The sequence below is a fragment of the Leishmania panamensis genome (genome assembly GCF_000755165.1).
Source record: "Leishmania panamensis strain MHOM/PA/94/PSC-1 chromosome 32 sequence".
NCBI classification, from domain to species: Eukaryota; Euglenozoa; class Kinetoplastea; order Trypanosomatida; family Trypanosomatidae; genus Leishmania; species Leishmania panamensis.
This window is the reverse complement of record NC_025879.1, coordinates 1,171,227-1,198,470: the sequence shown is the minus strand read 5'-3', so window position 1 is coordinate 1,198,470 and position 27,244 is coordinate 1,171,227. Positions and strand designations below refer to the sequence as shown.

The following is a 27,244-nucleotide window of genomic DNA, read 5'->3' as shown; positions in this document are numbered from 1 at the left end:
CCAAGCCTCGGCGGCACCGACGGTGCTACAGGGGGAGGGGAGATGACATTTGGAAAGCGAGCGAGCGCGCGCGAATGAAGAGCGGCAAAATAATCGAAAAGAAAAGTGCAGTGGAACTGGCGGCGGTGCATTCCCATGCTGAGCTCTTCGCTCAATTAAAGAGAGAGGCGGCTGCAACGCAGAAACCCTTCGCCCCACACACACCCACTTGATAGCTTTGGTCGCCTCCACCATCTCCTCCTGCATCGAGACACACGAACATGAGCAGCACGAGACCGGCTATCCACAGAGACACATACGTGCAGAGAGAGATGCCCACTCGCGTAGGGGAGAGGGGACAAATCCTAAAGTGAATGTTTCATTAGCTGCCGAACCGCCTGCGCGATCACGTGGATCGTCCTTGCTAGCGTGTGCCAACGCCAAAGTGCTGCTTTCCGCCCTCCCCCTACCTAACACCACCACACCTCCTCGCAGTCGACCAACGACACCAAAAAGAGTGCCGTATGAGTAGGCAGGGGAAGCCAACGCGCTTCAGCGACAGGCCCCGCATCCCGCTCAGCTGTGTGTGGCAGTGGACCCTGCATCCCTCACGGGGGCACCTTTGGGTGCAGTACCGGAGGCAGCCGGATGCTGTTCGCTCAGCTGCTGGCACCACATAGCAGCGTACAAGCCACCCTTGCGCAGCAGCTCCGCATGGGTGCCTTGCTCTGCCAGACCACCTTTGCCGTCGAGCACAAAGATGATGTCAGCCTCCTTCACGGTGGTGAGGCGGTGTGCAACGAGGATGATGGTGCGCTGCCGCGTTCGCTCAGTAGCGTTCTTGAGCGTCTCCATGACGTTCAGCTCGGTCATGCTGTCGAGTGCAGAGGTAGCCTCGTCGGCAAGTAGGATAGGAGGGTCACTCAGCAGCACGCGTGCTATCGAGATCCGCTGCTTCTCGCCACCGCTCAGCTTGACGCCGCGCTCACCGACGGATGTTTCGTAGCCCTCACTCATGCGCACTACGGTATCGTGCAGGCTTGCAGCCTTTGCTGCCGCCTCCACTTCGGCATCGGTCGCATCCATTCGGCCGTAGCGAATGTTGTAACGAACGGACTCGTTGAATAGCACCGTATCCTGTGGGATGACACCAATGTATTTGCGCACGCTCTCCATGCGCAGCCTGTCGAGGGGTTGCCCGTCCAGCAGCACCTGCCCAGAAGTGGGGTCGTAGAAGCGGAAGAGGAGGCGGAAGATGGTGCTCTTGCCACTCCCCGAAGGACCGACAAAGGCCACCGTCTTACCTCCTGGAATCGTGAGACTGAGGTTGCGTAGGACGAGGCGACTGAGCTCCTTCTTGTACTCGAAGGTAGTATCCCGCAGCTCAATGGTGCCCCCAAGGTACGTGTACTCCTCTGCATCCACCTTGTCATTCACGTTCGATTTCTGGTCTAGCAGGGCTATCATCGCCTGCATGTTCTGCGTGCTGGACTGCGCCTCGCGGTAAATCATGCCGAGGTAGCTCAGCGGCATGTAGAGCTGCAGCAGCAGCGCGTCCACCAACACCAAGTCGCCAACCGTCAGCGCCCCGGTCAGCACACCACACGTGGCGAGGTACAGACTCAGCACACTGGCCATCACAAAGATGAACTGCTGCCCAAAGTTCAGCAGCGCCATCGTCTGATCAAGAATCACGAGCTGTCTATTCATGTTCTGCGTTTCGCTGCGAATGCGCTCGGACTCGTACTGCTCTGAGCCGAAGTACTTGATCGTCTCGTAGTTGAGCAGCGAGTCCACGATGAGTCCGCCAACACGACTCTCAAGAGCATTGTAGCGCGTGCGGAACTTCGAGCGCCAGTTCGTCACCGAAAAGGTCCACGCCACGTAGGAGACAACTGCGATGAGTGCAATACCGATGAACTGCGGGCCAGCCTGTGTGTTGAGGGCATAGCACACAAGTCCCATCTCGAAGATCGTCGGTGTAATCATGAAGAGCAGCACGTACGCCAGTGACCAGAACGCACGGCTGCCGCGGTCGAGGTCTCTGCTCAGGACGCCGGTCTCACGGTTGAGGTGGTAGTCGAGGTCGAGCCGGTGCAGCTTGTCAAACATCTCCATCGCCAGCTTCGTAGAGGCGTGCCCGCCGACTGGGGCGAATAGTACCGTCTTGAGTTCCTCGGAGATAAAGGTCGTGGCGCGGCAGATGCCGTACGCCACAACACACCCGAACACGCCCACGGTGAACGGCCCGGCAACCGTCACTGCCTCCGCTGTTGCCGTGGCGGGGGCCAGCAAGTCCACGATCGTCTTGAACCAGAAAGGAACCGCCACCCTCAGCACCTTGGCCACCAGCACACACGCCACACTACTGGCCACGAGCACCTTCATCTTTACCTCGCCATGTGGCCAGAGGTAGGTCCACACCTTCCACAGAGCACGTCCAACGGGGATGTCGGACGCATTCTCCGATATTTGAATCCCGTCCAGGCGAGGCGGCGTGGTAATCTTCGCCGCAGTCTTTTCCTTCTTGCCCAGCGCCCCCGGTTCTGCGGCGGCGTCGCCTGGGTTCCTCTTCTGCCTCGCCTTGAATGAAAAGGCATCTCCTGACGAGGCAGGCTGATCAGCCGGTAGCAACGGGCGATGTGGCCTCTCATGGACCTCCCGCTCCGTCGCCTCCACCCGCTCGCCCATGGTCACGCGGTGAATCACCTCCGCTTCGTCTTCGGAGAGACGAGCAACTGTCCCAGTTGAGCCATTACCGCAGCTCCTCTTGTCCCTCTCCTTGTTGTGTTCCCTTCCAGCCGTCTCATCCTTGCTGCTGCCGCTGCAGTTCTTTGTGGCAACCTCCTCGTGACTGCCAACAGCGCCGGCGCCACCGCCACCGGTTCGCGTAGCTGCCGCGTCACTTGACGACTGGGTCGCCTTTCGAGAATCGTCGATACCGAACGCACCACACGTCTCCTCCTGAAACTTCTTCTTTTTCTCGTCCTCTGAGGGAGGGGTGGAATTCGGGGTGCGTAGCAGCCAGGAGGGCCACACAAGCGTCCGTGCTTGTGTTGACCAGGCGCTATAGCCCAGCAACGCCGAAGACGTAGGCGACAAATGTGTGCCGACACGGTGCCGCTCTGCATGCACTCCCTGAGGACTGCGCAGCGCAGCACTCGCAAAAGGCCAACACAGTGTGACCGTTCGTGCGGTAGTGTTCTTGTACAGGTCAACGCCGCGTAGCAGCGGAGTCCCACGCAGCAACATGGTGCAATCAGTCGTCAAATTACGAAACAAGTAGCACACCGTGGGTGTGTGTGTGTATGCGCTTGGAAGCGGACTGATAGAAAGAGGAGAGTAAGACAATATATGTGAGTCCGCAAACAAAATGGCAGTGCCGGCACAGGAAAAGGAACGCCGTTCAAAGTCCACCCAAGTCCTGTTCTGCTCTCGTAGGTAACAGAGATGTACGGAGAGCCCAAGAAGGCTAATGCGTGAGAAAGAGGGAGTTGCTCACAGGAGCACACGCCTCTCGTGACGTCAATACAGCACGTCGGTGCAGCTCCCTGTACACGGAAGAGAAAAGTGACCTGAGCGAGTGAAAGAGTCCTGTGTACCTGACGCTAGCGGTAGCGGCGAGCGTGCGCTTATATGCAAGAATTAGACCAGGTGGACCGGTGATTGCGTGGATGGGCATGTTGGCGTTGAGGAACGGGGCGAATGTTCATAAGAGCGCCGGTTATGCGTGCGTGCGTGCGTGTCGCAAGATCGACATATAGGAGAGCAAAAAGAGAGGAACCGACGAGTAGGGAGAGAAAGGAGGAGGAGGAGAAAGGTATGAGAGAGATGAAGAGGGGAGGGAACAGGCGAGCATCTCTCCCTGCGCGGTTGATCATGGGACAGGTGCGCCTACCCTGCCGAGCTTTCGGGAAAGTGGCACGTGCGGCGTTGAAGCACGATGCGCAGCAGAGCAATCGGGCTCTTTTTGTTGGTTGGTTTGGCAGAAGCGCCACAAAGAACGGTGAAACGGATGTCATACAGAAAGTGGGCAATGAAGGAAAGAGAGGGCGCGGCGGCCTCTGACGTGATGAATAACATCCTTCGGAGAGATGCCCTCACTGCGGGGCGGCGGAGCACTGAGTGTCGAGTTCGAGTGCCAGTTGCTTGGATATTCCTCAGCTGACAAGAATGAAATGAATCGGTGAGGAAGATGCGGACAGGAAGAGAACGCCAAACCAAAGCATAGCAAACAAGCACAACGCCAGCAAGCAGCGCGCTTCCAGCTGCACACGTCATCGACGCGAAGAGATGCTGCAGGCAAAAATATAGAGAGACCGCGGTATGTGCGACGCACATTGATCAAGCCCACTCCCGCGCAGCGCTCACCACGTCAAACGTGAGCCTTCCGCTCGGGTGAGCGATGTAGTTCTGTGAGCCTGCGACGCGGTCGCCGAGTCCAGTCCACCGTATCGGCCGCTGCCGTGGTACAGTTGTGTGAAGTGTTTCTGGCCACTGCCATCTGGTCGGCGCCGGCGAGGTATGCGAAACAGGCTCGGCACAATCAGCGACTCAATGGAATCGAGCATCTCGCCCTGGGCAATGCGGGCACAGCAGGCCTCCAGGAAGTCGATCTCGAAGCGACTCAGCGGAAATGATGAGGCCCACACATCTGCTGGCGGTTGGTACTGCTGCTGCCGTCGCTCAGCGACGGAGGCGTACTCCATCACTTCGAATAGGCTGCGATAGAAGCCAGCGCGATATAGGTAAGGCGCAAGGAGGTCGACGCCTTGCAGCACCAGCGTGCCGTCGGGGACCAGCTCCATCGACACACTAGAAGACGCCTCGAAGCGGCGGACAAGGTTCCAGTTGCCCTTTGCGTTGTGCCCGCACTGCTGACAGGCCTGCACCAAGCCATCTTCCACCTTCACCCGCGGCGCCCCGCATTGGGTGCAGTGTAGCACCCAGAGCCGGATTTGACTAGGCAATGCCTGCAGTCCGTCGTGCCGGCCCTCAACAAAGTGCACGACAACGACACCTCCGTCATCCTGAGAAGCAGAAACAGAAGGCGGCGTCTCTGCTGCTGCCTCAGCCTCAGCAGTCAGCATGGTAGCCTTCTCTACCTTGACCTGTACGAGTCGGGGCAGACCGGCTCGGTGTTCCTCACCGGTGCTCGACACCTCTGATCTCGCTTCTGGAGCTGCAGGCGATATACTGCGAGGTCGACGCGAGCCGACCGATGAAACCGCTGCGTATGTGCTGTTGGAAGCGTCCGGCGTGGCGGTAGGGTGCCTCTGCACCACGACATCATCGTCGCCGTCCACTACATCCTCAAAGTAGGTCTCGTAGTCTCCTTGCGTCGCGTCCACCACCTCCATGATCGTCTCTTTGCGCCTCTCACGGGTCGTGTCGCCATTGCGGAGGGCACCGTCTGGCTCCAACATCACCATGTGTGTGCCGCCTGGCATCTGATCAATGACATTCTTCATCCAGAGGTCCACCTCCAGCGAGGAGGAAATGACGCGGCGCTCGCACACCGGGCACGGCCCGACCGGGTCACGCATGGAGCGACATTTGCTCAGCATCACAATCCACGAGTCTAAGTCGCAGCACTGCAGGTGGTTACACTCCTTACTGCGCACGGGATAGCGCATGGGGAGGCGAGAGTAGGGGCACAGCAGTGAAAACTCTACCGAGGCAACCATGAGCTCGTCGTCTTCGTCATCTTCTGCGTTAGGCGTGTGCTGCGACTTCGACCGCCGTGTATCCGTTGGTGATGTGCCCCAGTCACCCGTCGCGGTGCGAGATGTGCGGGACGCGCGCCGACGCGATACCCACTCCTCCCCAAAGGCCACACGTAGCGCTCGCTGCTGATGAGCGTGCAGCTTCCCTGCCGACTCGCAACTCCCATCTCGCGATGCCTCGAGGTCGCTGATGATACGCCTCCGCACCTCTTGGAGCGTGCTAGAGACGTCTCCGGCCGTGGCGCTGTGTTGCTGCTGCTCGTAGTGCTTACCGTCACCGTTTGGGTGAGAAGGGTTCAACTGCCCCGAGGCGGAGGAGGGCCAGTGCTGTTGTCGTGGCCGTTGGTGGAGCTGTGGGTGGTAAGCCACACCAGAGCCGTGCCCGCTAGAGGAAACGCCATGGCCCCCACGCGGGATGTCAGAGAGCGGTGTCGGCGCTGCATTCGAGAATGAGCCAACGCGGTAACCACCACCACCACTGCTTCGGTGAGCACTGGCAGCGTCAAAGAAACTCGCGATGGAAAAGTGCTCTCGCGAGTTTGATGCGTCCGCCGCTGCAGACGTAGACAGAGATGACGACAGCGATGGCGGTAGTGGTTGGTGGTGTCGGCTGCTTGCTTTCGACGGCATGCAGTCAGTGCTGACTCCCTTCTCTCTTTGAAATGCTCCGCTTGGCGTCAAACAAATGCCGTTTGAGTCGCTACTCAGCTGACAGGAAGACACTGCTACTCGTGTACACAGCCACGGAGGGTGCGTATGTGTGTGTGTGTAGCGCTCAGAGGGACAAGGAGAGAATGAGATGCAAAAGATGGTCTATAAACCTCTGCCAGACACAGCCGAGTGGCGAGTCGCTGTGCTGAAGTGCTGCCACAGCAGGCAATCCGGAACGTGTCTATAACACTTGGCTACTTTCTTTCTTTGGTGGTGATTGTGTTTGCTTCATATAAAAAAGATTTCTATGGAAACGTGCTCGTGATCGAAAGCGCCTGGGTGTGGAGAGGGGAAGACACTGTGGGTGTGTGTGTGTGTTGCCTCTTTGCAGTTGGGGGAGAAGCCGAGGAGAGATAAACGCTCCTGTGATACCAAAGGACACAGATGCTCCTCGCTTCGCCACAAACTGCACTCTCCGTGTTGGTAGACGGAGAGAGAAGATCAGAGAAAGAAAAAGGCGATGTGGGGTGCACCAGCTCTTCGTGCCCCCTCCTCAGCCCATGTGGGGAAAAAAAACACGAAATGTGCCTGGCAGTAGTTCTCCGCAGGACTCTTCAGGTTATTGTTCTTGTGCGTGTGTGCGTGCGACCATGTGCACGCACTTTGCATCGCACAGCCTCCCCTTTCTACTCAAGTGAAAGAAAAGGGGGGTGAAAGAGGGCGTGGCAGTCGCACAGACGTAAAATATGCGGGGGTAGTGCGTGGGTAGGTGTGTATGAATGAGAATGAGGAGGCGAAGGAGAAAGAGAAGGAAATAAAGGGGGCAGAGGCGTGGGGGGAAGAACACGAGGGAAAGGACGTTGAGAGACCAGGTATACGCAAGGGAGAGTCACAGAGGTATTGCACATACGTGTACGCTTCTGGGTGTGCATGTGACTACGGATGCCCTACCTCGAGAGAGAGTGAAACACGTTTGGTGCCCCCCTCCTCTCCCCTCGATGCATTTTTGGTTTTCGCTTCTGTGTGTTGCTGTCGCTGTTGTGAATAACACAGGCGGCGAGAGAGAGGGGCTCTGTGTGTGTGTGTGTGTGTGTGTGTGTGTGTGTGTGTGTGTGTGTGTGCGGGAGTTTGAATAAACGGTGCTGGTCGATACCTTTGAGGGGTGTGTAGTTAAATCTACACCTGTGATCAGTGGATAGAGAGGGAAGGAAAGAGGTGCAGGAGACTCTCTCTCTCTCTCTTGGCGCTCTCGGAGCGAGCCGGTGGGTGTCTCTTCCCCACGTTGTGCTCTCGACGCATACGTCCATATAGCCGGACAAGATGAAACGAGGAGGAGAAGCACTTTCGGTTTCGAGTCCCTCAGTCGTACCGCAACGCGTACACCCAACGGGCGTGCTGAAAGGCGTACACAAGAAGCCCCACCGACCAGAGCACATACAGAGAGTTCATCATGGACGGCGCAAGTAGCTGAGGGGTCCGCATCGCGTGCAGAAGGTATTGCGCGGACGCAGACGTGGCTGCTGCGCACATGTATACGCTAGACAGCTTTGCGTCGTACGGATACATGACGACAGCCGCACCGCTGATGCATGTGTTAATAGCGCCGGTTAAGAGCATCACTCGACGTCGGCTGCCGTACCAGCACGCGATCGAGCCGCAGGCATTCAGTATAGAGAACGCGCCCGCGCCGACTACGAAGGGGACGTATATCATTTTCCAACAATTTAGCTTCAAAGGCGTGGCTGTGTATGTGTGTGCCTCTGCGCCTCTTCTCCGTTTTGAATAGCAAAGGAAATCAAAAGATGAAGTAGGGAGCGGGAAGGTGCAGGTGAAGATGCGAAAAAAAAAAAAATAAAGCAAACGAGAGCGCTGGAGAGTCACGTCGTGAATGCTGAGCGTTTGGGGTAGTGAGAGCGTGGCAACGAAAAGACAACTGAGAAGAGAGAGAAAACTCTGATAAGGTGTGCGTGTGAAAGAGGAAGAGAGAGGCGCAGTGTGATAAGACCGTCCTCGTGAGCGCCTCCGCTGCACTACCAACCGTACTGCCGTTGTAGCCGCCAAGCAAAACGCAAAACAAGAGAACAGAATAGAGGTGCTCTGTGTTATCGAAAGAAAGAGGTGTGACGACAACAAAAGCGAAGCGGCCTGAGTAAGAAAGGGGTCAGCACAATTCGCTCGCCCAACAAGAGAAGAGAATCAACGCACTTTCCAGCGTGATGCTTGCAAAGCAAAGTGGAAGGTGAGGGAAATCAAAATTGAGAAGATAGGGAATAAGCATTATGGTGAAAAAGATACATCAGAGAGAAGCATCACTGCATCACCGCGCTTGGATAATTAGGTGTTGACTATCACGCTGCGTCCTTTTAGAGGCAGAGCTGACTCGCAGCTTTAACACAGACGGCGTCATGGCATTCCTCCTCTTACGCCTCCTACAAGTAATGTGAATAAGCTCATGCGTTTCGCCTAGAACTCTGTGGCTCAGCAGTGTTGTCTACGTCGCATAAGCCATGGGCTTGTGTTTGCATGGGCCTGCGTGGAGACCTGTATCCTGACTTACTTCCCTCTCTCCTCCGCGCAAGCTACGGCCTGACAGTGAAGCAAAGCGCGGCTGCAAGCACGAAAACGAAAGGGAAGAAGGAGAATAAAAAACGTATGTGAGAAAGAAAAGAAAAGAGGGTCCGCTGCGCACAAGTCCACACAAAAGGCGGGAGGCATCGCACGATTCGTACAGAGAGGGCGCGAAAGCGGGTGTGTGCTGGGCGGGAGCGGGGGGAGGGGAGGGGGGAGAGATCGAGATCTCATTCAGCACGCGCACACGTACGCAGTCAGGCGGCAGCACTCACAGTTCTACTACGTGCGCTTCTCTATGTTCAGCAGCGGTGCTTCGCTGTGACCACCGATCGAGGAGAGTAAAGAGCGCAGCGACATACGGCCAGTCCAGGAGTGCGTCACCGCCTCCGGTGACTCTGCCGTGGTAGCGCTCGCGGTGGGTACGGCGGAGGCTGCCTCGTCTAATGCCGCCCGCAAACTTTTCCCGTCGTCAGCACCCCAGCGTCGGCCACTCGACGAACTGCGTCGCCGTCGGCTACCTCCGCTATCGAGAGGAGTACTACTGCTTGCCTCAGTGCCGCTCGGTGAGCACGCCTCGTAGAAAATGAGGGAGCGGCTGGGACTGCTGATGAAGGGAGAAAGACCCTCATCGTCCGCGACAGCCTTTGTCGCCAACGAGTGTCGCTCAGCCGAGATAGCCTTTGTTTTTATCAGGCTGCCACGTTGACACCGGCGAGTGGATGGTGAGCGTCGCCTGCTAGTTGAGCCGATGAACACCTCTTTCTCCTCGTCCGCCACCTTGGTTTCTCTCTCCTCCGACCCCGTCACACCGCTGTCCTGGCTTTCCTCGTTGAAATGCAGTTGTGCCTGCATCAACACCCTCTCCTCCTCCCGTTGATGCATAAGGAGGACACTGCGCCGATACGTGGCGCTCGTGTTGCTTTGGGACGAACGCCGGCTGTCGCGCGGAGATCCGCTTCCGGGACTGGCGCTGCTGCCACTCTGCGGGGACCGCTGAAGCAACGCAGAAGCAACGGCGTCGTAGCAGGCGCACGCCTGCCCAAACAGAAGATTGCATCGGTGCCCCTGAGTCACAATGACGTGGAAAGCCAAGGCCACCACCTTGGCAAAGAGTGGTTGCGTACCATCGCGCCAACTCGTCTCCTCCACAGTCCGCCGTGCAAAGCAAAAGTACGGGGCAGCTGCCACAACCTCCGACCGCGTAAGGTCTCGAGCGAGCACCGGCGCATCGAAGCCGCCGTCCGCGACAGCCGGCAATCCTGTCCCCAGTGTTCCGGGTAGCGAAGAGACTGGGCGGTCCTCTTGCGAGCACTGCCGCCGTCTCCATGCTGCACTGCCACGCCGTCCATTCGTGAGCTGTGGGGCCTCAAAGACCTCCGGCAGTAACCGATCCGCTAAGAAGCCGAACCACCGCCGTATCGAGTTCGCATTTGCCTGGGCGTGAATCGTGTATTGCAGTAAATCTATCAGCAACGGCAGCAGACCTGCTTCATCCCCGGGCAGAAGCTGCTGCAGCACACGGCGACCGCGTTCACCATCACGCCGGTCACACTTCGTGGCATCCTTCCTCCCATCCTCCTGAGACGACGTGCAGTGAGAACTCGACGCTCTTCGCGACGACACCGACATCCCTCGGCCGCTGGCGAGTGGAGAGCCGGACATTGACTCCATCATATCCATCAACACATCCATGGCGTGCACCACCATCCCGTAAAAGGCACCGCTGTACGCTGCCCACTGCAGCATGCAATCTGCCGCGTAGAGCTGCAACGACGATAACTCCGCGTATCGCGCATGAGTCTTGGAGAGGAAGCAAATAGCCAAGAGATACAAGCTTATCTCATTCAGCGCGGCTTCACAGGAGGCCCACGTGGTGGAACGCACAACTGCCGACGCAGACGAAGCTGACGAACGAGACGGAGACTCGTCACCGCCGTCCGGCGGACGCAAGTCCGGACACGTGAGTAACATCAGCATGTCGACACACTGACCAATGAGCTCCACTGGGGTAGGCTCACTGTCCAACAGACGTTCAAAGGTTCCAGAAGTCCTGGCTGTGGTGTTCGCGCGGCGCTCCTTCCCGGCAGGCGAGACGGAGTCGACCGACCCTTGACGACTCACCGACCTGGACGTGCCGGCGCGGGATCTCTGGTGCAGGGGTGAGGCGTTGCGCATTGCGCTCTGGCGCGGCCGTTTTGCAGGGCTGCGTGCCGGGGTCGCAGTGGTGGTGTCAGGCGCGAGAATGGCCTCCATCGCTGCAGCCATTTCTGCTGCCAGCCTCTCGACAATCCCCTCTGACGCCATCTTGTCCAGTAGCCTCGCCCGCAACTTCGAATTTCCAAAGGCAGACATGTTTGCCAGACCGCACAAGCCTCGTAGCGGTGCCACTCGCATCATGTGAGCAAAACCAGCGCGGCTGGCCACAACATCAGAGATGATACGTTCCTTCTTCTCGTACACAGCCATCTGCAGGCCGTCATAGCGCGCCGAGCACACCGCTGGCGGGAGCGCAGCGTCTAGCAGGAACTCGACCAAGTAACATTCGCGCAGGTAGTCTGCCACATGTCCTTCGATCCCGCAGCTGCGCCACAAGCTCTCCAGCTTTTCCATCTCAGCCCGCAGGTTTCGGTTACCGACAACGATGTCTGCGGCTGAGCCGGGGCCATCACCATACGGGACGTCATCCTCCTCCTCGAGGCGACGCGCAGCGCAGGTAACAAAGGTGAGCAGCAAAAGTGTACGCAAGTTGGTGGAGACACTCTGACAGAAGTTCACAGACGCATTCGCGTACACGAGTAGCGTTCGAATGCACTCGTCCAGCTGCAGCGCCAATCGCCTGTCCGGTCGCTGTGTCGGCGCTGGCGCGGAGGCCGAGAACAGGGCTTTACACGTCACGCGAGGCTTCTTTGGAGAGCTGGCCACGGACGCAAGGCTGGGCCTGCGGCTCCCACCAGCTGGTGGCATCGAGGAGCCGGTGCTGCTTGCGCCTGCCAGGTATGGATCTCCGTTCATGAGCGTCGACAGGTAGCCTGGATCGCTCCACACGAGCGCGTAGGCCTGTCGGACAAGCTTAAGCGCATCGGTGGACACACGCTTGCTCTTTGAGAGCAACCTTGCCTCGAAGATGTTCACAGCTGTGAGAAACAAAGGCACAGAGAGGGGCACATCCAGATCGACGACGCTCGCTGAGGCAAAGGTCGGTGAACCTGTTATGGTGGGCGATGCGGTGGGCATCTTTCTACTCTTGGACGCTGACAGAGAGGAGTCGCCGCTCTTGAGGGTGTCATCCATCGCCGCATCCTCCTTGCCTACGCGAGACGGTGAGTGCCGCGGCGACGTGGAGATGGACAAGTGAGGTGAGCCGCCACCAACACAGCTGCTACTGCTGCCTTCTGGGGGGAAGGGAATGGCTGTGACGTCATCTTCGAGGAAGAGAGGCTGGTGCTGACGAAGCTTGTCCAGAAACCGCTGCAGGCCTACCCGCAGATCTTCCTCCTCTGCAGCAGAGATGCGGATCGGGCTGCGCGCGCGGGACCACGATACCGTGCGCTGTCGCATCACCTGCCGACCATGAACTCGGCGCACAAACGAAACAAATAAAAGAAAGCGATGAGAAAGGAGAGAGGGACAAAGTCAAAAACCTGGCGTGTACAGCTCTTCACTCGTGCAGCGCCACCCACCGAAGTCCACTCAGAGACGAGATGGTGCCAACCACTCCTCAAAAGAGAACTGGATCTCGCCGAAGCACTGTAGAAGGTATGAGTTGGAGATGCGAAGCGCGGCAGCGAAGGAGGAAGGGGGAAACAAGCAAAAGCACCAGAGGAAGCACACGTATCCACATCCAAACCTCACGAGTCGGACAGTGAGCAGAGTGAGAGAGAGAAGGACACTAGCCACAAACACGAGAAAGCGCAATATGGAAGACCAACAGCGTGGTGGTGCACAGCCAGCCGCGTAGGAAAAGGGGAAGAAAAAACAAAAAGGCAGCACACCGCACAATGACGGGTTCTTTTCTGTGCAGGCCTGTACGCACGTATGTGTGTGAGTGTGTGTGCCGGTGTGTGGGTGTTTACCTTGTGGGTTGGGAGTAGTGGTGGTGGTAGTAGTAGTCGTAGCTTCAGGTTTGATAAAGAGAAGAAAACAGTGAAGACAAAGGCCACACAGACTCACTCACAGACACACGCGTGGGGTGGGTGTGTCGCCGTATCCAGGAATACTGTAGATGCGTTTGCGTTTGCGGGGGGGGGGGCTATGTAGATGTGCATAAATGCAGCGTGTGTGTATGTGTGCCTGTGAGACACGCTGTTGGGTGCAAAAGAACTACGCAGTGTCACAGACGTATCGAAGCTCGCAGAACTACCACCACGAGGAAGAGAGAAGGGCACACACCCGTGGGTTGAGGCGTGGAATGTGAGGTAGCCGATTGCACCCGCTCGTTACACGTCCATCACGGAGCGAGAAGAGAAAGCAAAGGAATATTAAAGAAGAGAGACAGTAAACCCCATTGCTTGATGAGTTGGGATGGGAAGGGGGGCGGGGATCGAAGACGCACGGGGGTGTGGAGAGAGACGAACACTGCCGTGGAAAGGGAGGGGGAGAGAGGAGGCAGCTCTGCATATTGCACAGCTCTTCATGGTGACCTCGTGGACAGTGGTGCGTACGGGGAGTTAAGTCGTCTGCCCCAACTTGATCGCACCCACCACACGCACAAGCGAGGTCTCCGTGGGTTCTTCCACTGTAGGACCATTGAATCCACGCGCAGCTACGCGGGCCAATCAGCTCCCAACTAAATCCGTGTGGAAGTATGTGCGCACTTTGGGTGTGTATGGGTGTCCCTCTGAGTGAAGCACGCACGCACACACACACACTACTGTAGATATACCTCTACGCACTTCTTTCGGCTGTTGAGAGAAAGTGTGGAAGAGACGCAAAGAGAGAGAGAACAGCATACAAGGAAAAAAGAGGAGACAAAGCAAAATTCCAGCACAGTACCCTCTCCCCTCCAATGACATACACACACGAATGCACACAGCTGAATCGGGAAAAGAAGGATAGATGACTCTACAAGGAAGGAAGGAGAAATGGTGCGCCCAAGCCACTTTCAGGTTAGCACTCAACAGCAGAAACAGAGCATCGTTGACTACCGCGATGAAATTCGCAAAGGCCCCGTGCGGAGTAGGAAAACTTGCAGTAACTGAGCACAAGCAGATGCCCTTTCACTTGGCGTCACTTCCTCGTGTAGGGCTGTGAAGCGCTCTCCCCTCCCCATCTTTGGTGTGACCACGGCTTCCTTAAGTGTTTACGTGATGAGGCACGTCTTCTCTCGTGCTCAGGGGGGTTGCTAGTGTTCAAAAGAACGCTGGAGTTGGCTCGTCCTCGAGCATGCGACGGCGGCGCTCCTGCTCTTCGGTGCGCTGCATCCACGAGCGAAACAGCACCGCCTGCACCACCTTGTCCAGTGCATGCAGGTACTCAACATGAGTGCCCAGGACGTCTGCCTGGCCGCTGTCACTCTCAGAGTCTGCCGCAGCCTCCACCGACTCTCCACGGGCTGGAGAGGGCCCCTTGTATGGGATACCCAGGTACCGGCACATGTGGAGGCAAGACTGGTGCGAAAGGCAGAAAGCGAGCAGCTCGCCTGCTTCGACCAGGAGGGTTTGTGAGAAGCGTGGCGCGCCGAGCGGCCCCACGCCAGAGGAAACCACCTGCTTGCTATCAAACGTCTGCTTGCAGGTGGGGCACGTGATGCTGACACTAGACGCAACAACGTCCGCCTCGAGCCAGCCTCCGCAGTCCTGGCTGGGGCAAGCCACAAACGTGCGGCGCTGCACACCTTTGTAGTGTCGAAGAAGCGCTGTCAATGCGTCCTCCATCGCCTGCAGCACCTCCTCCGACCCACGCGGTGTATTCTCTGCGGAGAGAACCGATACCGCATTCGCTCCATCACGGTACACCAGCACACGGCAACCCCGGCCCATGAGCCACAGGGAGTCTCGCCATCGGTTATGCTCCTCGTCCGCCTCCCGCAGCCGGAAGCCGTTCAGCAGCAAGTCCTCATCGTCGACCCCGCCCAGCGCAGGTTGATACACAGTGACTACCTTGATAAAGCGGTGCAACTTGCACTGAAATCGCCACCAGAACTCGTCAGGGAGGAGATTGAACTCGAGCCGCACCCGAACGCCGCGGTGAAACAAGACGGGTGCCAACTTCTTCAGCGACTGCGGTGTTTCGAGTGGTGCGAGTGAGGGGACGTAGTAGCGAGTGATCTTCTGTGACTCGACGACCGGACAACCAACACTAGGGTTCACAGGTACCTCCTCCACAAGCACCTCGAACTCGTCGCACTCTACCTCAACTGGGTAAATGAGCTGCATCGACTCTAGTAGCTCCAGGCACATGGTGATGTCTGCGTCGTCCGGTGGATGCCGCAGGAAGTCGGAGAGGGGCTTGTGGAAGAGAACACGTGCCAGCGGCCATCGCAAGTAGCCCTTCCGCATCAGGCACATGTCGGCCATCTCGGCGTTGCTCACCAGGTACTCGAGGCCACCAATCATGCTGCGCATGTGCAATGGGGTGCGCAGGAGGTGGGCATAGGAGAAGAGTGAGGCAGACATCCGGTTCAGCCAGCGAGGGTAGAGAACGATGAGGAGGTTGTCCTCCATTGAGTACTGGTTGAAGAGGTAGATAATGTCCCAGCTGTGCATGAGGCGCGCGACCTGCAACAGCTCCCTCTCCGACTCAATGCCGACGTTCACCGCCATCTGCACAAACTCTCCTAAGCGCATCAGTAACTTAAACGGATGGCGCCGCTTCATATCCTCAAGGCTCTCTATCAGCTTGACGTGACGTCCGGGCACCACCGCAGCGGGGTATTCGCGGTCCGCAAAGCAGTCCTCCTTCACCACCATCCCGAGATACCTCAGCAGACCGCTAATCTTCTGGCCAGAGAGGTGTCGCAGCGCGTTTCCAGCGGCGATGATAAGACGTGTCTTGCACGAAACAGCGAAGTTGCCGACAATGACCCGGCGCGCGTCACGCATCTGCGCCAGGTGCAATAACGTCTGCTCCTTTGAGGGTGAAGAAGCACCCCCGACTGTCGTGGATGAGGAAGTCAACGCCGGCGTCCCCGGTGTCGGCGCCGCCGTTGCGTTGGATGCAGCGATTAGGTCATCAATATACGAGCGGAGCTTTCCCTCGACCTTGTTGAGGATCATCTCGACACTCCGCTGTCCCTGCACGCGAAGCTCATCGAGGTGAGTGGCCACTAGCACGATACGGGCATGTGGGTACTTGGCGAACACCTCCGCAATCCACCGCTGCAGTCGCTCCTCCTCGCGCGCGTTGATGCCACTGCTTTGGAAGTCCTGCTCCACGGCCGAGAGCTTCCAGACCAGAAGAAAGATGGAGCGCTCCGTTAGGAAATACGTGTGTGAGTGGTAAGACTCCTGCCCCGCAAAGTCGGAAAGGATTAAGTGAACAGTGTCGCCGTCGATCGTCATGGACTTCTCCTGTACTTCGACACCTGTGGTTGTGCGCACATCTGGAAGGTCCTTGAAGAAAAACGGTTCAGACTCAAAGCACTTGCGCAAGGATGTCTTGCCCACTTCCTGGTAACCCAGCAAGGTGATTTTGCGGCGGTGCACCTGCTGGCTGCGGAATCGAAGCCGGGGAACACTCTGCACCAGCTTCATTATCCCGCGCGGGTGATGAGTATCTGCAGTGGTCGCTGTCGCGGAGAACGATGAGTTGTGCGCCTCGTCACGAGCAGCATTCTGCAGTACATACCGAGCCATCAGACTTTGACCCTTGGTCTGCTCTCGCATCTGAAGGAGATGCTGTTGCAAATCGGAAAGTTCTTGGGCACCGCTGCCTATCCCGCCGCTCGTCACCGCTACGGCAGCCGGTTGCACCACAGCAGCAGGAGGAACAGATTCATGCACACCCAGCATCACTCTGCCGCGAGTGATGGGGAGATCGTTGACAGCACGGGGTTCTGCAGACGTGTAGAGCACCCTTCCCTGAACCACTGGGCCTGGCCCTGCCTCTCTCGCGGCAGACGGCACGACAACAGCGGTGGCGATCGTTGAAGGGTCTACGTGTGCCGCGGCGGCGGTCGACGACACCACCGACCTGATCTCTACCATTTGTGCTTGTGTCGGTGCCTTGGGTGGGGGTGACTCAGTCTCACCATCCCCAGTACCGGCTGCCGCATGTGGCAGCGCGCTGGCCTCGTTGGCGCCGAAGCAGCGAAGTGGGGTCTTCCTGTCGTCAAGGTCATCATTGCGAGCGGGGAGGGCAGTGTGAACCTCCTGCACCACGTTGGTCTTCGGTGGAGGAGGTTGAGTTATCGGCGCTTCATTCGTCGCTGTCGGTTGCACTGAAGGCGTCTCTAGAATGCCATCGCCGCTCGTGTGAAACATGTTCAGATCCTCCCTCCTGCTGTCGATTACTTTGCCCTTTTCCTGTGTGTGTTCGGGTCCCAATGCTGGAGACTCTGTGAAAAGAACGCAAAAGAAAAGGCAGACGAGACGAAACACAAAAGGCAAAGCGCTACGAGAGAGAAAGAGGGAGGTAAGCGAAAAGAGAAACGAAGGTAGTGGTACAGACCGCGCTTAGGTATAGGTTGGCTAGTGCGTGGGTGTCTGTGGCTGTATATACGTATGTATATCTCTGTGCGGGTGTGCGGATGAATGTTTGGCACGCGTTGTCGTGTTATTCCACCCCTCTGTGCCAGTGCAGGAAGAGCAAAGAAGACGTTGGCAGTTGCACGCTCTAATCCACGGTGCCTATGCGACCGCTACGCGCGAAGGGCAAGCCTTGCGGCGGATCTATGTGCGATGTGCAGCACTGGTAATGGGCGAGAAAGAAAAAATGATGGAGTAACAAGCTTAAAGCGACGTGATCAGCAGGAAATGTTTGCTTTAAATGTCAAAGGATGCCATGTAGTGGGTTGATTGGCAGGCCATATGGAGTGCTGACGGCGCTGATGCAGCTGATCGGAGTGAGAGAGACGAGAGGAGAACTATTCATTGTCTGTTGGGGTGTGCCCATTGCCGGTGCCGGGACAGCGGTAAACGGCAGCGCACCGTCTTTGCAACCTGTCAAATACAAAACAGAGCTTCGTACAGGCAGCAGAGTGTTGTTCTCCATTTTGCAACGTTGCCACGGTCCCTCACGCGTACAACGAACAGTGTACGGCTCGAGAGCCACCCTCGCTCTAATGAGAACGGCGACAGTGCCGAGGATGATGCCTTTACGACGGTATACCCCCGCCCCCTCCCCTCCCCCTGCCTTCACCTCCTCGCCGCTGCTGCTGCTGCTGCTGCGGGCAACAGATTCTCTTTTTTACAGTGAACGTTAGTCATTAAGGGTAATGGAACGTTGATTGGCGTACAGGGAGAGGAAAGGGAGCACAAGGGAAACGAGAGAAAAGAAAGGGAGAGCCCACAGGAACAGCCATCCATCCATCCATCCTCTTACTTTTCTTTGGCAAGCGGGAAGCGTGCTCCGTAGAAAGTGCAGAGAAGGGGGAACCTCAAACACACGTCAGGTTCACACGCATACACATGAGCTGAGAGTGGAAGATGAGTGTAAAGAGCCATCGCAATAGAGAGTAGAGAGAGGCCCCCGGCGCGGTCGTATCGGTCTCCCTCTCCCTCCTGTACATTCGTGTGTGTGTGTGTCTGTCGCTGTCATGACAGACTCTCTCCATCTTTCTCTCGCGACTCTCTCTCCCCTCGCCCTCCTCCCCCCTTCCCATTGAGCCCACTGAGCACATGTGCACAACACGAACAAAAAGACCCGCTTACCCACGAAGTGATCTCCTTCACATGTACACATACGTATGCCGAGCATGGCATGCACACACACACGTACACACACACGCACACGAGCCTCAAAGGCACAGAAACGACAGTCAGAGAGGAAAATCAGCGGCAGGAGAGAAAACGAGTGAGTGAGTGAGTTCTCAGAGGTGCGCACAGGCGCTGAAAGCAAGGAGACCAGGAAAGAAGACAACGAGACGCAGTCAACCTGGAGATGGCGTATGATGGAGACGTACTACATTCACATGAGCTGGAGCACTTTACCTTTGCTTTATAGCCATACCCCGACCCCGCCCCACACCCCTCACATGGAAGCCAACGACATCTTTTACTCCTTCTCACCTCACTGTACCATTGCTGTGATTCTGCTAGCTTCTTCCTCGTGCCTTCCTCTCCCGCACATAACGCAAAACAGGAGAAAGGGGGGAAAGAAAAGACAGCACGCGCGCATTATCCACACACTCGCACAGGTACACTGCAGGAAACACGCAGTCAAAGAGTCCGATAGAGAAGCGCACAGACACGTCTTCCGCTAGAGAACCAAGTCAGACGCAAGTAGACGCTAAAGAAACAGAAAAGTAACACAAAACGGGGAAGAAGACGGTGACAACGGAAGGAGATTGACAAGTTGCGAGACGTACACGCGCCGGGTCACACACGCGCCTATCAGCGGTGGTATGCCGTGTGCTGAGTAACAGTGTCGTTCTTCCGCTCTACAAACGTGCAGGCGGCAAAACGTGGTGCCGTCTGTCTCTCCCATGGTACGGATACGCCTCACGCCTCTCCATCTCTTTGCCCCCACCCCCTCCTTCCTCCTTACCCTTACCAGACACTCTCTTCCCTCTTAGGGGAGATGGTTACGTGGCAGTAGAAAGAAGGAGAGAGGCGGGCAAAATAAGTGAAAAATCTCAAGTGAAATGGAGGCGATCACGAGATGGAGAGAGAAAGTAAGTAGCAACGAGACGTGAGAGACTCTATAGGAAGTAAGCCGGTACCTCGTTCCGTTGACCTGCCTCGCGAGCCTCTGCCGGTGCAGCCTCGAAAATTTTGAAATTCTTGTTCAGGTGTTCGTCCAGTTCCAGGATAGACGCGACGTTACCACAGCGGTAGCAGTAGTTGGGCGCCGACCAGACTGTAACAAGCGTGTCATTGAACATAGCCTTGTATCCCTCCATTACCAGCTGATGGGAGCGGCAGATAAGGTCTAGCTTGTTTGTCTCGTTGAACTGGCATACGACATCACCGCCGAACAGATATCCAGCGCCGCGCGGTGACAAGCCCCAGCCATCAATGTCCTCCGGATCGGACCAGAGCAAGTCGCACATAGCACCCTCGTGCGGCACCTCGCAGTTCCGACGGATGGAACGCATCTGATCCACCGTCTGTATCGAGGGCGACAGACCAGCATGCACGCAGAAGATCTTCCCTTCTACGACGCTTGCTAAGGGCAAGAGATCAAACACGTCCGTGCAATACCGCCATACGTTGATGCTACCATACTTCCGCAAGCACTCATCGTAGAAGCCGTACACCTGTGTAATTTGCCGCGACTCGTGATTACCGCGCACCAGTGCAACACGACGAGAGTACTTGATCTTAAGCACGAGCAACAACAGGAACGACTCTACGCTGTGGTAGCCGCGGTCTACAAAGTCGCCCATGAAGACGTAGTTTGTGTCCGGAATCTCGCCACCGACGCGGAAAAGCTCCAGAAGGTCGTAGAATTGACCATGGATGTCGCCTACGATGGTACACGGAGCCGGGATCTTGTGCACGTTCTCCTCACTCGTGAAAATCTCTTTCGCCTTCAAGCACAGTCGCTTCACATCCGCCTCGCCGATGTTCTCGCACCGGTTGAGCGTGGCAAGGTGCTCGTCAATGTCCAAAATTTCTGCTGACATACTGCGTGTGAGGATTGCTTGAAAAAGTGCGAAAAGAAAACGTCTTTACCCCAGTAGTAAGCCTGAAGAAACAAAATACGAGTGAGTGAGAGCCAGAGAAGGCTTTGTGAAAAGACCCACTTGTGAGAGAGGGGAGAAAAAAAAAAGAAAAACGCGCGGCGACTGACTGACCGATGTGTACGACAATACCACCAGGGAGGGCAGGCAAATTCCAATGTATATAGCAAAGAGCCACAGCAGCAATAGGATGGAAGCGCGCCGACCTTGATGACACAGAAGAAGCGAAACAAAGACACAACAGGAAGGGAAATAAGGAACGAGAGAAGTAAACCCTACACCACGCAAACAAACAAAAAAAAGGTAGCGAGGAAACAAAAGAGTGAAAGAGCCGTGGTGGTGGGACTGATGGGGGAGAGGGAGGGTGATAACTGGTGCGCACAACTGCGGAGGGCGAGAGCAGAGAACACGGTGAAAGTGAGCAACCCGAAAGGAAAGAAACAAGACGGAGAGCCACTACTCGTCTTCTGTCGCCACTCCTTCTGGTGGCTTACCGTTGGGTCTAGGTTTTCCTCTCTGCGTCGGTATGCTCTGCTTGAAAGAGGAGAAAAGATGAGGTTCCTTTGAGGGACTTCGAAGAGATCGAGCAGAGGAAGACTTGGTAATGAAAGATGCAGTAAAAGGCGAAGAAAGTAAGAGCAACAACAAGTAGATCGCAACGAGAGAGGCAGAGGAGAGGTGAAGCGAAGGTGTGCGAGGGGCACACGATCAGTAACAGAGAACTTGAAGAATGAGAAAGTAAAGACGACAGCAAAGCAGCAGAGGCAGGAAAGAACGACGCAATACCTTTGGCTTCGAACTTTTCCTTCTCTGGACCTTTTCTCGCTTTGACTCCCTCGTTGATGTTTGTTGTATGTCTCCTCTGCTTCCTTGTTTTCTCGTCTTTAGGGTGTCGTTCTTGTTTCACCTCAAAAACTCCTGCTCCCCTTCGCCCTTTTTTTTTTCTTTGCTTCGTTGCTTTCGTGTTTGTGCAGAAGGCGGTTTGGTTTGTACGCGGGATGGTGTGAGTGGTGTGCTTCTCTCCGTTCTTTCGTGCTAAAGGGAAAAAACGCTGCTGTGATGGTGATGGTCCGAGAGGACAGAAAGAGAGAGACTGATGCAATCAAGGGGGGAAAGCACGTCAAGAACAAGATTTAGAGAAAAAGAGTAGCAAATGAGGAGGAGGAGGGGAGAGAACACCATGGATGGCGGTGGAGGAGAGAGGAGAAGCTTGCCTGAGATGCGCTGGGGGCAAAGAGCCCTATGAGCAAATTGATTGTGTTCCCACTTGCTTAGAATTCACTGCCTGTTTTTAGTCGGCTACAATTACCGGCGATGAGACAGTCAGCGCAGGAACACCCAAGAAACAAACCGGTTACCTTGCACAGATCAGAAAGCAAGACAACACCAAAGGCCTACGTGAAAAATCATGAGCTGCGTTGGAACTGAAGGTCTGTAGTTCGTTCATTTGATTGGCTGTATTTGGTAATTACATTGACATGTAGCTGGTGTTTCTGCGCCAAGCTCCCTGTTCTATCACGCAGCCAACTAAATACCTTACATATGTGTTGTGGTGGGAAGGGGCAGAGCCAAGCGGAGCTGTCGAAGATACGCTAGTCACGCAGCTCAAAGAGAAAAGAGCAGTCGATGCAACCCGGACAGAAGAACACATCGTCGCACTTGATTGGGCGCACGCAAGGAGACCTGTCTCAGCATATTCGTGCAAGCCCCTACAGCGCCCCTCAGACCCCTCGCTGTCCCATTTGCTCTCGGTGACGCTGAGGCATATTTTTGCCGGTAGGTAAGCGTGTAGCCACATACCTGCTTTGTGCGTTTGTGTGCCCGAGTGCTGGAGTGGTGGGTGTGGCGAGGAAAAAAAAAAGGAATGAAGAAAAAGTGCAAATACAAGAATGACTCGCTGTACATTGTGCCAGTAAGAATGAGCGCTGCCAACTCATCAGCCACGATACACACTTCAGGGAAGGGACCTCTTCTCCTGCGTGTCCATTCTTTGTCAGACAGCACATCAGTGCTACTCCACTCTAGGCCCCCCCCTCCGGCCTGCCGCAGTCCCATCGCGTGGTGCGAAGCAGCCGCAGACACACGCGGCACAGCAGCGCTGTCGCCTCGCAGCCGCTTCCGTCATGCCGGTCGCCACATGGGGCATTCAGGCTCCCCACACCAGTAGGCAGTGAGGGCCGTGTGAGAGACTCATTCGAGCCACGCGCACACTCTGCCCGCTATATGGATGACACAAGCTTGCTCACGGTCTCAGCTCGCTTCAACGCAGCGCCATCTAGGACATGGCCACTGACGGCGGCAGCGACGCATCGCACTGACCTCCCCACGTCGTAGACGCTTGACCCTGTCAGCACCGGAGGCGGCCCGGCATTGGCAGGGATAGCGAACTGCTTGGTCTCCTCACACGAGGTGGACACTGGAGCCTGGTACCACACTGCGGTGTCACCCGTCATCAGAGTTCGAGGAAATGATGTGCGAAAGAACAAGTGCTCATAGAACTCTTCACTTCCGACACGTCCACTCTTGCTCCCTCGAAGCAAAAGCGTGTTGCGGCAAGGGTCAGTGGTTTCGGTCGTAGTTGACTAAGGCGTCGGCCATGATCGCCCCCTCAAGCTCCCCACGATCAACACTGCCCCCTTCTACGAAAGTACGGTAGTCATAGTTTGCGTACTCCTGAACCGTCACACTAACCGTTTCGCTGTATTGGGGCTTCTGGCAGTGGGTCTTGACAAACTGCAGACTAGTGGATTGCAGCTGACGATTCCGCAGGGTGCCTGCGGCGCTGCTGGAGCTGTACGAGCTGCTAAGGCTTTCGTCTCCCGTAGCTTCACTGTGAGCGGTGCGATAGTGAGCCATCATCTGCTGCTTCGCAGGGGCTCCACCCCTCCCGGATACTTTGCCGCTGCTGGCGTTGGCGGAGGCCATTCCAGGGTTGCCATAGAGGCGTTCCTCCTCCTCCCGCTGCAGCTCAGCCAGCACCTCAGCAGAAGTGCGCACCTTAGATGGTGCTGGCGTCGAGTAGTCTGCAGTGTCGGGAACATGTGCATGGGCTGCAGAAGTGGAGCTTCCGCAGCCATCCTGCCGCAGACGCCGAGCATTCTCATACTCCGCCTTAAAGGACGGATTCTTGGCATCGAACTCCGCCCTTCGCTTCATCTCTTCCTCACGCCTTAGCTCAAAGGTAGACTGCACCTGCCGATTGGCGTCCTGCGACTGCCGAACGCGGTCCACGAAAACGCGCAAGTCCTCTGGACTCAGCTCCACGCCTGGGTCCATAGAAGGGTCATAGGCCCGCGCCTCCAACTCGAGCTCGCCTCGCAGTGTGCCACTATCGTACAAGGCACGCTGCTCTGGATCAGACAGAATTCCATGGGCAAAGCAAACCTCCTTGAAGACGTTCGACCCTTCTGGGTTTTTATCGGGGTGGTAGAGCACCGCAAGCCTGTAGTAGGCCTGGCGAATCTCACGTTGCGTGGCGGTGCGCGAGACACCGAGCACCTCATAAAGGACAGAAGTCCCCCTCAACGCATAAACCCTGTCGCCGCTCATCTGATGGGCTGTCTTCTTGGGTAACGAGAAATGAGAGAGAGAGAGCGTGTGCCGCCTCGCCACCACGAGACCACTGTGCAGTAAAATGGCAAATGCGTCTCGGAGGAGCGAGTGCCTGTGGACCAGAAATGGTGTCACATAGGGAGTACGAGAAGAAATGGGGGAAAAGAGGGGCAGGTTGGGTCCACCTTGGAGTCCTCAGTACTATGGAAGGTGGCCACAAGGCACAAACGCACGTCTGCCTAAGATCGATCGTTTCAACGTGTGAAACGCAGCAGCGAAAAAAGGATACAAGGAGAAAGAGGAGAAGATAGGAACTGAGGAGCGCACGAAGTAGAGGCCCATCTTTTCTAGGAGGGTATCACGCTTCAAGGCAGCAGTCAAGGGTATCACGGCAAGCCTTCATGAGATGCGCGTCTTTCCTCGTATTACTCTAGCTCCAATAGATCTTGCATACTACCCTGTGGATGCATACGCCTGCCGTTCCTTATTATATTATTTCTTTATCGGTTCTGCGAACAGAGTCAACCGCGGCGACACGGCCGATGGTCCAAAAACTTCGGGCAAGAGCGACACACAGAAAGGCGCTTTACCAACATCGCACAGAGAGAGAGAGAGAGATGGGCAAGTGCGCACACCTTACGCAGCCCAAAACCCGGTCTTTTTCGTGGCCCGGCCTCTGTTCTTCATGGTCCGCGCAGAGTAGCTCTTACCACCGAACCCTGTCTGCTTGAGACCACGCATGACAACCCCACCTCTTCCGGTACCGCACGAACCAACAAAACCTCGCACCACGTTCCGGCCCTCAGACCTCCCTAGCCACGGGCACATGTACCCCTCCGCTTGCATGTAGATCGATCTCTCCTTTCGCTTCCGCTCCACATACTTTGCAAAGAATCGTTCTTCCTGCTTGCGCACTGCAGAGCAAGTACGACGCCCACGTGTCTCCGTCAACTTTGTCTGCACCTCCTCAGGAAGACGGGCTACATCACTCGCTTCCACAAAGAGATCTGCCCACGCATTGCCCTTCTCTTGGTCTACCAGGAGTAGCTCCTCGTACGCGCCGGCGCCAGACTTCGTGGCAAAGTAGGCGAGCTCGTCCTCCTTGCTCACAGCCAGCTGCTCCACGGACACGGAAATCATGCTACGCGGGATCGGCGTTCCATCAATGGCGGTGACGTAGTGAGCATTGGGGTCGAGCATCGCGGGCAGCGGGAGTGCGGTGAGAGCCCGCTCCTGGAGGAGGACAGTGTCAGCACGGTGCGGTGACGACTCCGGACTCTCGCCCGATACTAGACTATACGCGTGAGGCGCCGCGGTTTCGATCTTCTCAGCGTTGTCCACAATGCTACCTGCAACGTTCTGTCTCGGCCTCTCCTCATCCCCCGCACTTTCCAGGACATCCTCCAGCAAGTCGAAGCTCGCCCTCCTCTCGCCTGCAAGGACAGGCCGCGCCCGGAACCTCTGGCCAGCCCACACGTCGGCCACACTCGCCTCAGCATTGTGGCCACTACATTTCTTCCATCGCTCAGGAGGGTCTCCTAGACGGCTTACCGGCGTGGAAACGGTGTCCTGCTCTTCGCTGACGCGCAAGGTGCCTGCAACGTCGTCTAGCAGCGGCAGAGACGTTGCGGCGACGGTAGTGGAAGTAGATTCGAATAGAGATGTCGTGGTTGGAGGCACTCTCTCCGTGCGCTCTCGCTGTGCAGCATCATCTTGGGAGGTTGCTTTTAGCCTGTCGACGCTCACTAGATGGCATGCCACCACATCTTTGCAGGAGAAACGGCGTGCAGATACTTTGCTTGTAAGCAATCGTGCCTTCATCTCCTCGTGGTGCTCCACCATGCACGCCAAGGACATGTTGTTATTCTCGGGAACAACGAATGACTCTACTGGGTATCGCAGCTGAACCTCATGAATACGATCAGCCGTCGGTGGTGCGTAGCTCAGCTTGTGCATGTTGCGAAAGGAGAGCTTCTCTGAGCAGAGCAGGTCTTGCGTGCAGTAGTGCACGATGTCGTGCTGCAGAAGCTCCAGGTTATGCGAACGGCCTGGCTGTAGTCGGTTGGCACTTACACCGAGAATCGGTACTTGATCCGTGCCTAGGAACTCATATACCTCTTGCACATTGCGTGCCACGCCATCTTTAGGCAGACTCGTGGGCGAAAAGAAGCCCTGATCGTGTTTTTCTGGTCGCCTGTACCTTGGATGCAACAAGCCATCCTTTCCTACTCGATCAGCCATCCGCTGCTGCTCAGCATAGTGGCGCCAATGGCGGTCGATCTTGGTGAGCACGACACTAAAAGGAATACGCTCCCGGGAGAGAAAAGTGAGCAGCTCTTCATCACGTGGCTGAAAAGACACTGGTGTTCGCGCCGAGGACTCCACGAGCCAGTATACCCGCTTGAGGTTACTTCCGTTGCGCAAAGCCAAGTAGCGGAATAGGATTGAAAACGCATTAGCCTGCTCCGCTAGTCGCTGTCCCACCTCACGACCTCGCCAGCCACCGTAGCCTGGCGTATCTACCAAAAGAAGCGCATCACCCACGTTGAAAAACTGCAGAAGTCGCGTAGTGCCGGGAGTCGCCCCGGATTTGCCCAGCCGCCGGTTATGCAGGAGACATGAGATAAGGCTCGACTTGCCGCACCCTGGCTTCCCAATGAAGCACACTTCTGGGAAGGAGTGCAGGCCTTCCGGGAGAGACGTCAGCGTTTCCACATTTTTCAAATGTCTGTTTCCTCGGCCAAAAACCTCGTTGCTGAGCTTCTCAAGGGCCTCGGTGCGCTCGACACTGGCCTCCCATGCCTCGCCTACTCTTGAGTTAATGGGTGCAACCTCCGCTGCGGCGACAGGTACGACTGAGGCGCTTCTCAGTGTGCGGTGCGAAATGCACAGGGCACCGCAGAGAAGGAGAGAGAGTTGCAGCATGTAAAAGGTGACACACACGAGATAGAGGCAACAGGAAAAAAGAAACAAGAGCAAAGGG

General features: G+C 56.5%; 8 protein-coding genes across 8 annotated transcripts, besides 1 other annotated feature; all 8 read right to left on the bottom strand.

Moving 5' to 3' along the window:
- Window positions 1-555: 555 nt before the first annotated feature.
- Window positions 556-2,670, bottom strand: ABCB3 (ABC transporter, putative; the record flags this gene model as incomplete). Its single annotated transcript, XM_010703710.1, has 1 exon — window positions 556-2,670. One exon carries the CDS (start codon window positions 2,668-2,670, stop codon window positions 556-558), a length of 2,115 nt encoding a protein of 704 aa, XP_010702012.1.
- Window positions 2,671-4,346: 1,676 nt separating this feature from the next.
- On the bottom strand, window positions 4,347-6,335 carry LPMP_323270 (hypothetical protein; the record flags this gene model as incomplete). Its single annotated transcript, XM_010703709.1, has 1 exon — window positions 4,347-6,335. The coding sequence occupies one exon, from the start codon at window positions 6,333-6,335 to the stop codon at window positions 4,347-4,349; it is 1,989 nt and encodes a 662-aa protein (XP_010702011.1).
- Window positions 6,336-7,715: 1,380 nt separating this feature from the next.
- Window positions 7,716-8,069, bottom strand: LPMP_323260 (hypothetical protein; the record flags this gene model as incomplete). Its single annotated transcript, XM_010703708.1, has 1 exon — window positions 7,716-8,069. One exon carries the CDS (start codon window positions 8,067-8,069, stop codon window positions 7,716-7,718), a length of 354 nt encoding a protein of 117 aa, XP_010702010.1.
- A 1,137-nt stretch (window positions 8,070-9,206) lies between these two features.
- On the bottom strand, window positions 9,207-12,485 carry LPMP_323250 (hypothetical protein; the record flags this gene model as incomplete). The annotated part of the gene is made up of 1 exon (XM_010703707.1): window positions 9,207-12,485. The coding sequence occupies one exon, from the start codon at window positions 12,483-12,485 to the stop codon at window positions 9,207-9,209; it is 3,279 nt and encodes a 1,092-aa protein (XP_010702009.1).
- Window positions 12,486-14,275: 1,790 nt separating this feature from the next.
- LPMP_323240 (hypothetical protein) lies at window positions 14,276-16,750 on the bottom strand (the record flags this gene model as incomplete). The annotated part of the gene is made up of 1 exon (XM_010703706.1): window positions 14,276-16,750. The coding sequence occupies one exon, from the start codon at window positions 16,748-16,750 to the stop codon at window positions 14,276-14,278; it is 2,475 nt and encodes an 824-aa protein (XP_010702008.1).
- Window positions 16,751-19,725: 2,975 nt separating this feature from the next.
- LPMP_323230 (protein phosphatase 2A catalytic subunit, putative) lies at window positions 19,726-20,652 on the bottom strand (the record flags this gene model as incomplete). The annotated part of the gene is made up of 1 exon (XM_010703705.1): window positions 19,726-20,652. One exon carries the CDS (start codon window positions 20,650-20,652, stop codon window positions 19,726-19,728), a length of 927 nt encoding a protein of 308 aa, XP_010702007.1.
- Window positions 20,653-22,687: 2,035 nt separating this feature from the next.
- Window positions 22,688-23,167: a repeat region.
- A 101-nt stretch (window positions 23,168-23,268) lies between these two features.
- On the bottom strand, window positions 23,269-24,258 carry LPMP_323220 (chaperone protein DNAj, putative; the record flags this gene model as incomplete). The annotated part of the gene is made up of 1 exon (XM_010703704.1): window positions 23,269-24,258. The coding sequence occupies one exon, from the start codon at window positions 24,256-24,258 to the stop codon at window positions 23,269-23,271; it is 990 nt and encodes a 329-aa protein (XP_010702006.1).
- Window positions 24,259-24,897: 639 nt separating this feature from the next.
- On the bottom strand, window positions 24,898-27,186 carry LPMP_323210 (hypothetical protein; the record flags this gene model as incomplete). The annotated part of the gene is made up of 1 exon (XM_010703703.1): window positions 24,898-27,186. The coding sequence occupies one exon, from the start codon at window positions 27,184-27,186 to the stop codon at window positions 24,898-24,900; it is 2,289 nt and encodes a 762-aa protein (XP_010702005.1).
- Between the last annotated feature and the right edge of the window lie 58 nt (window positions 27,187-27,244).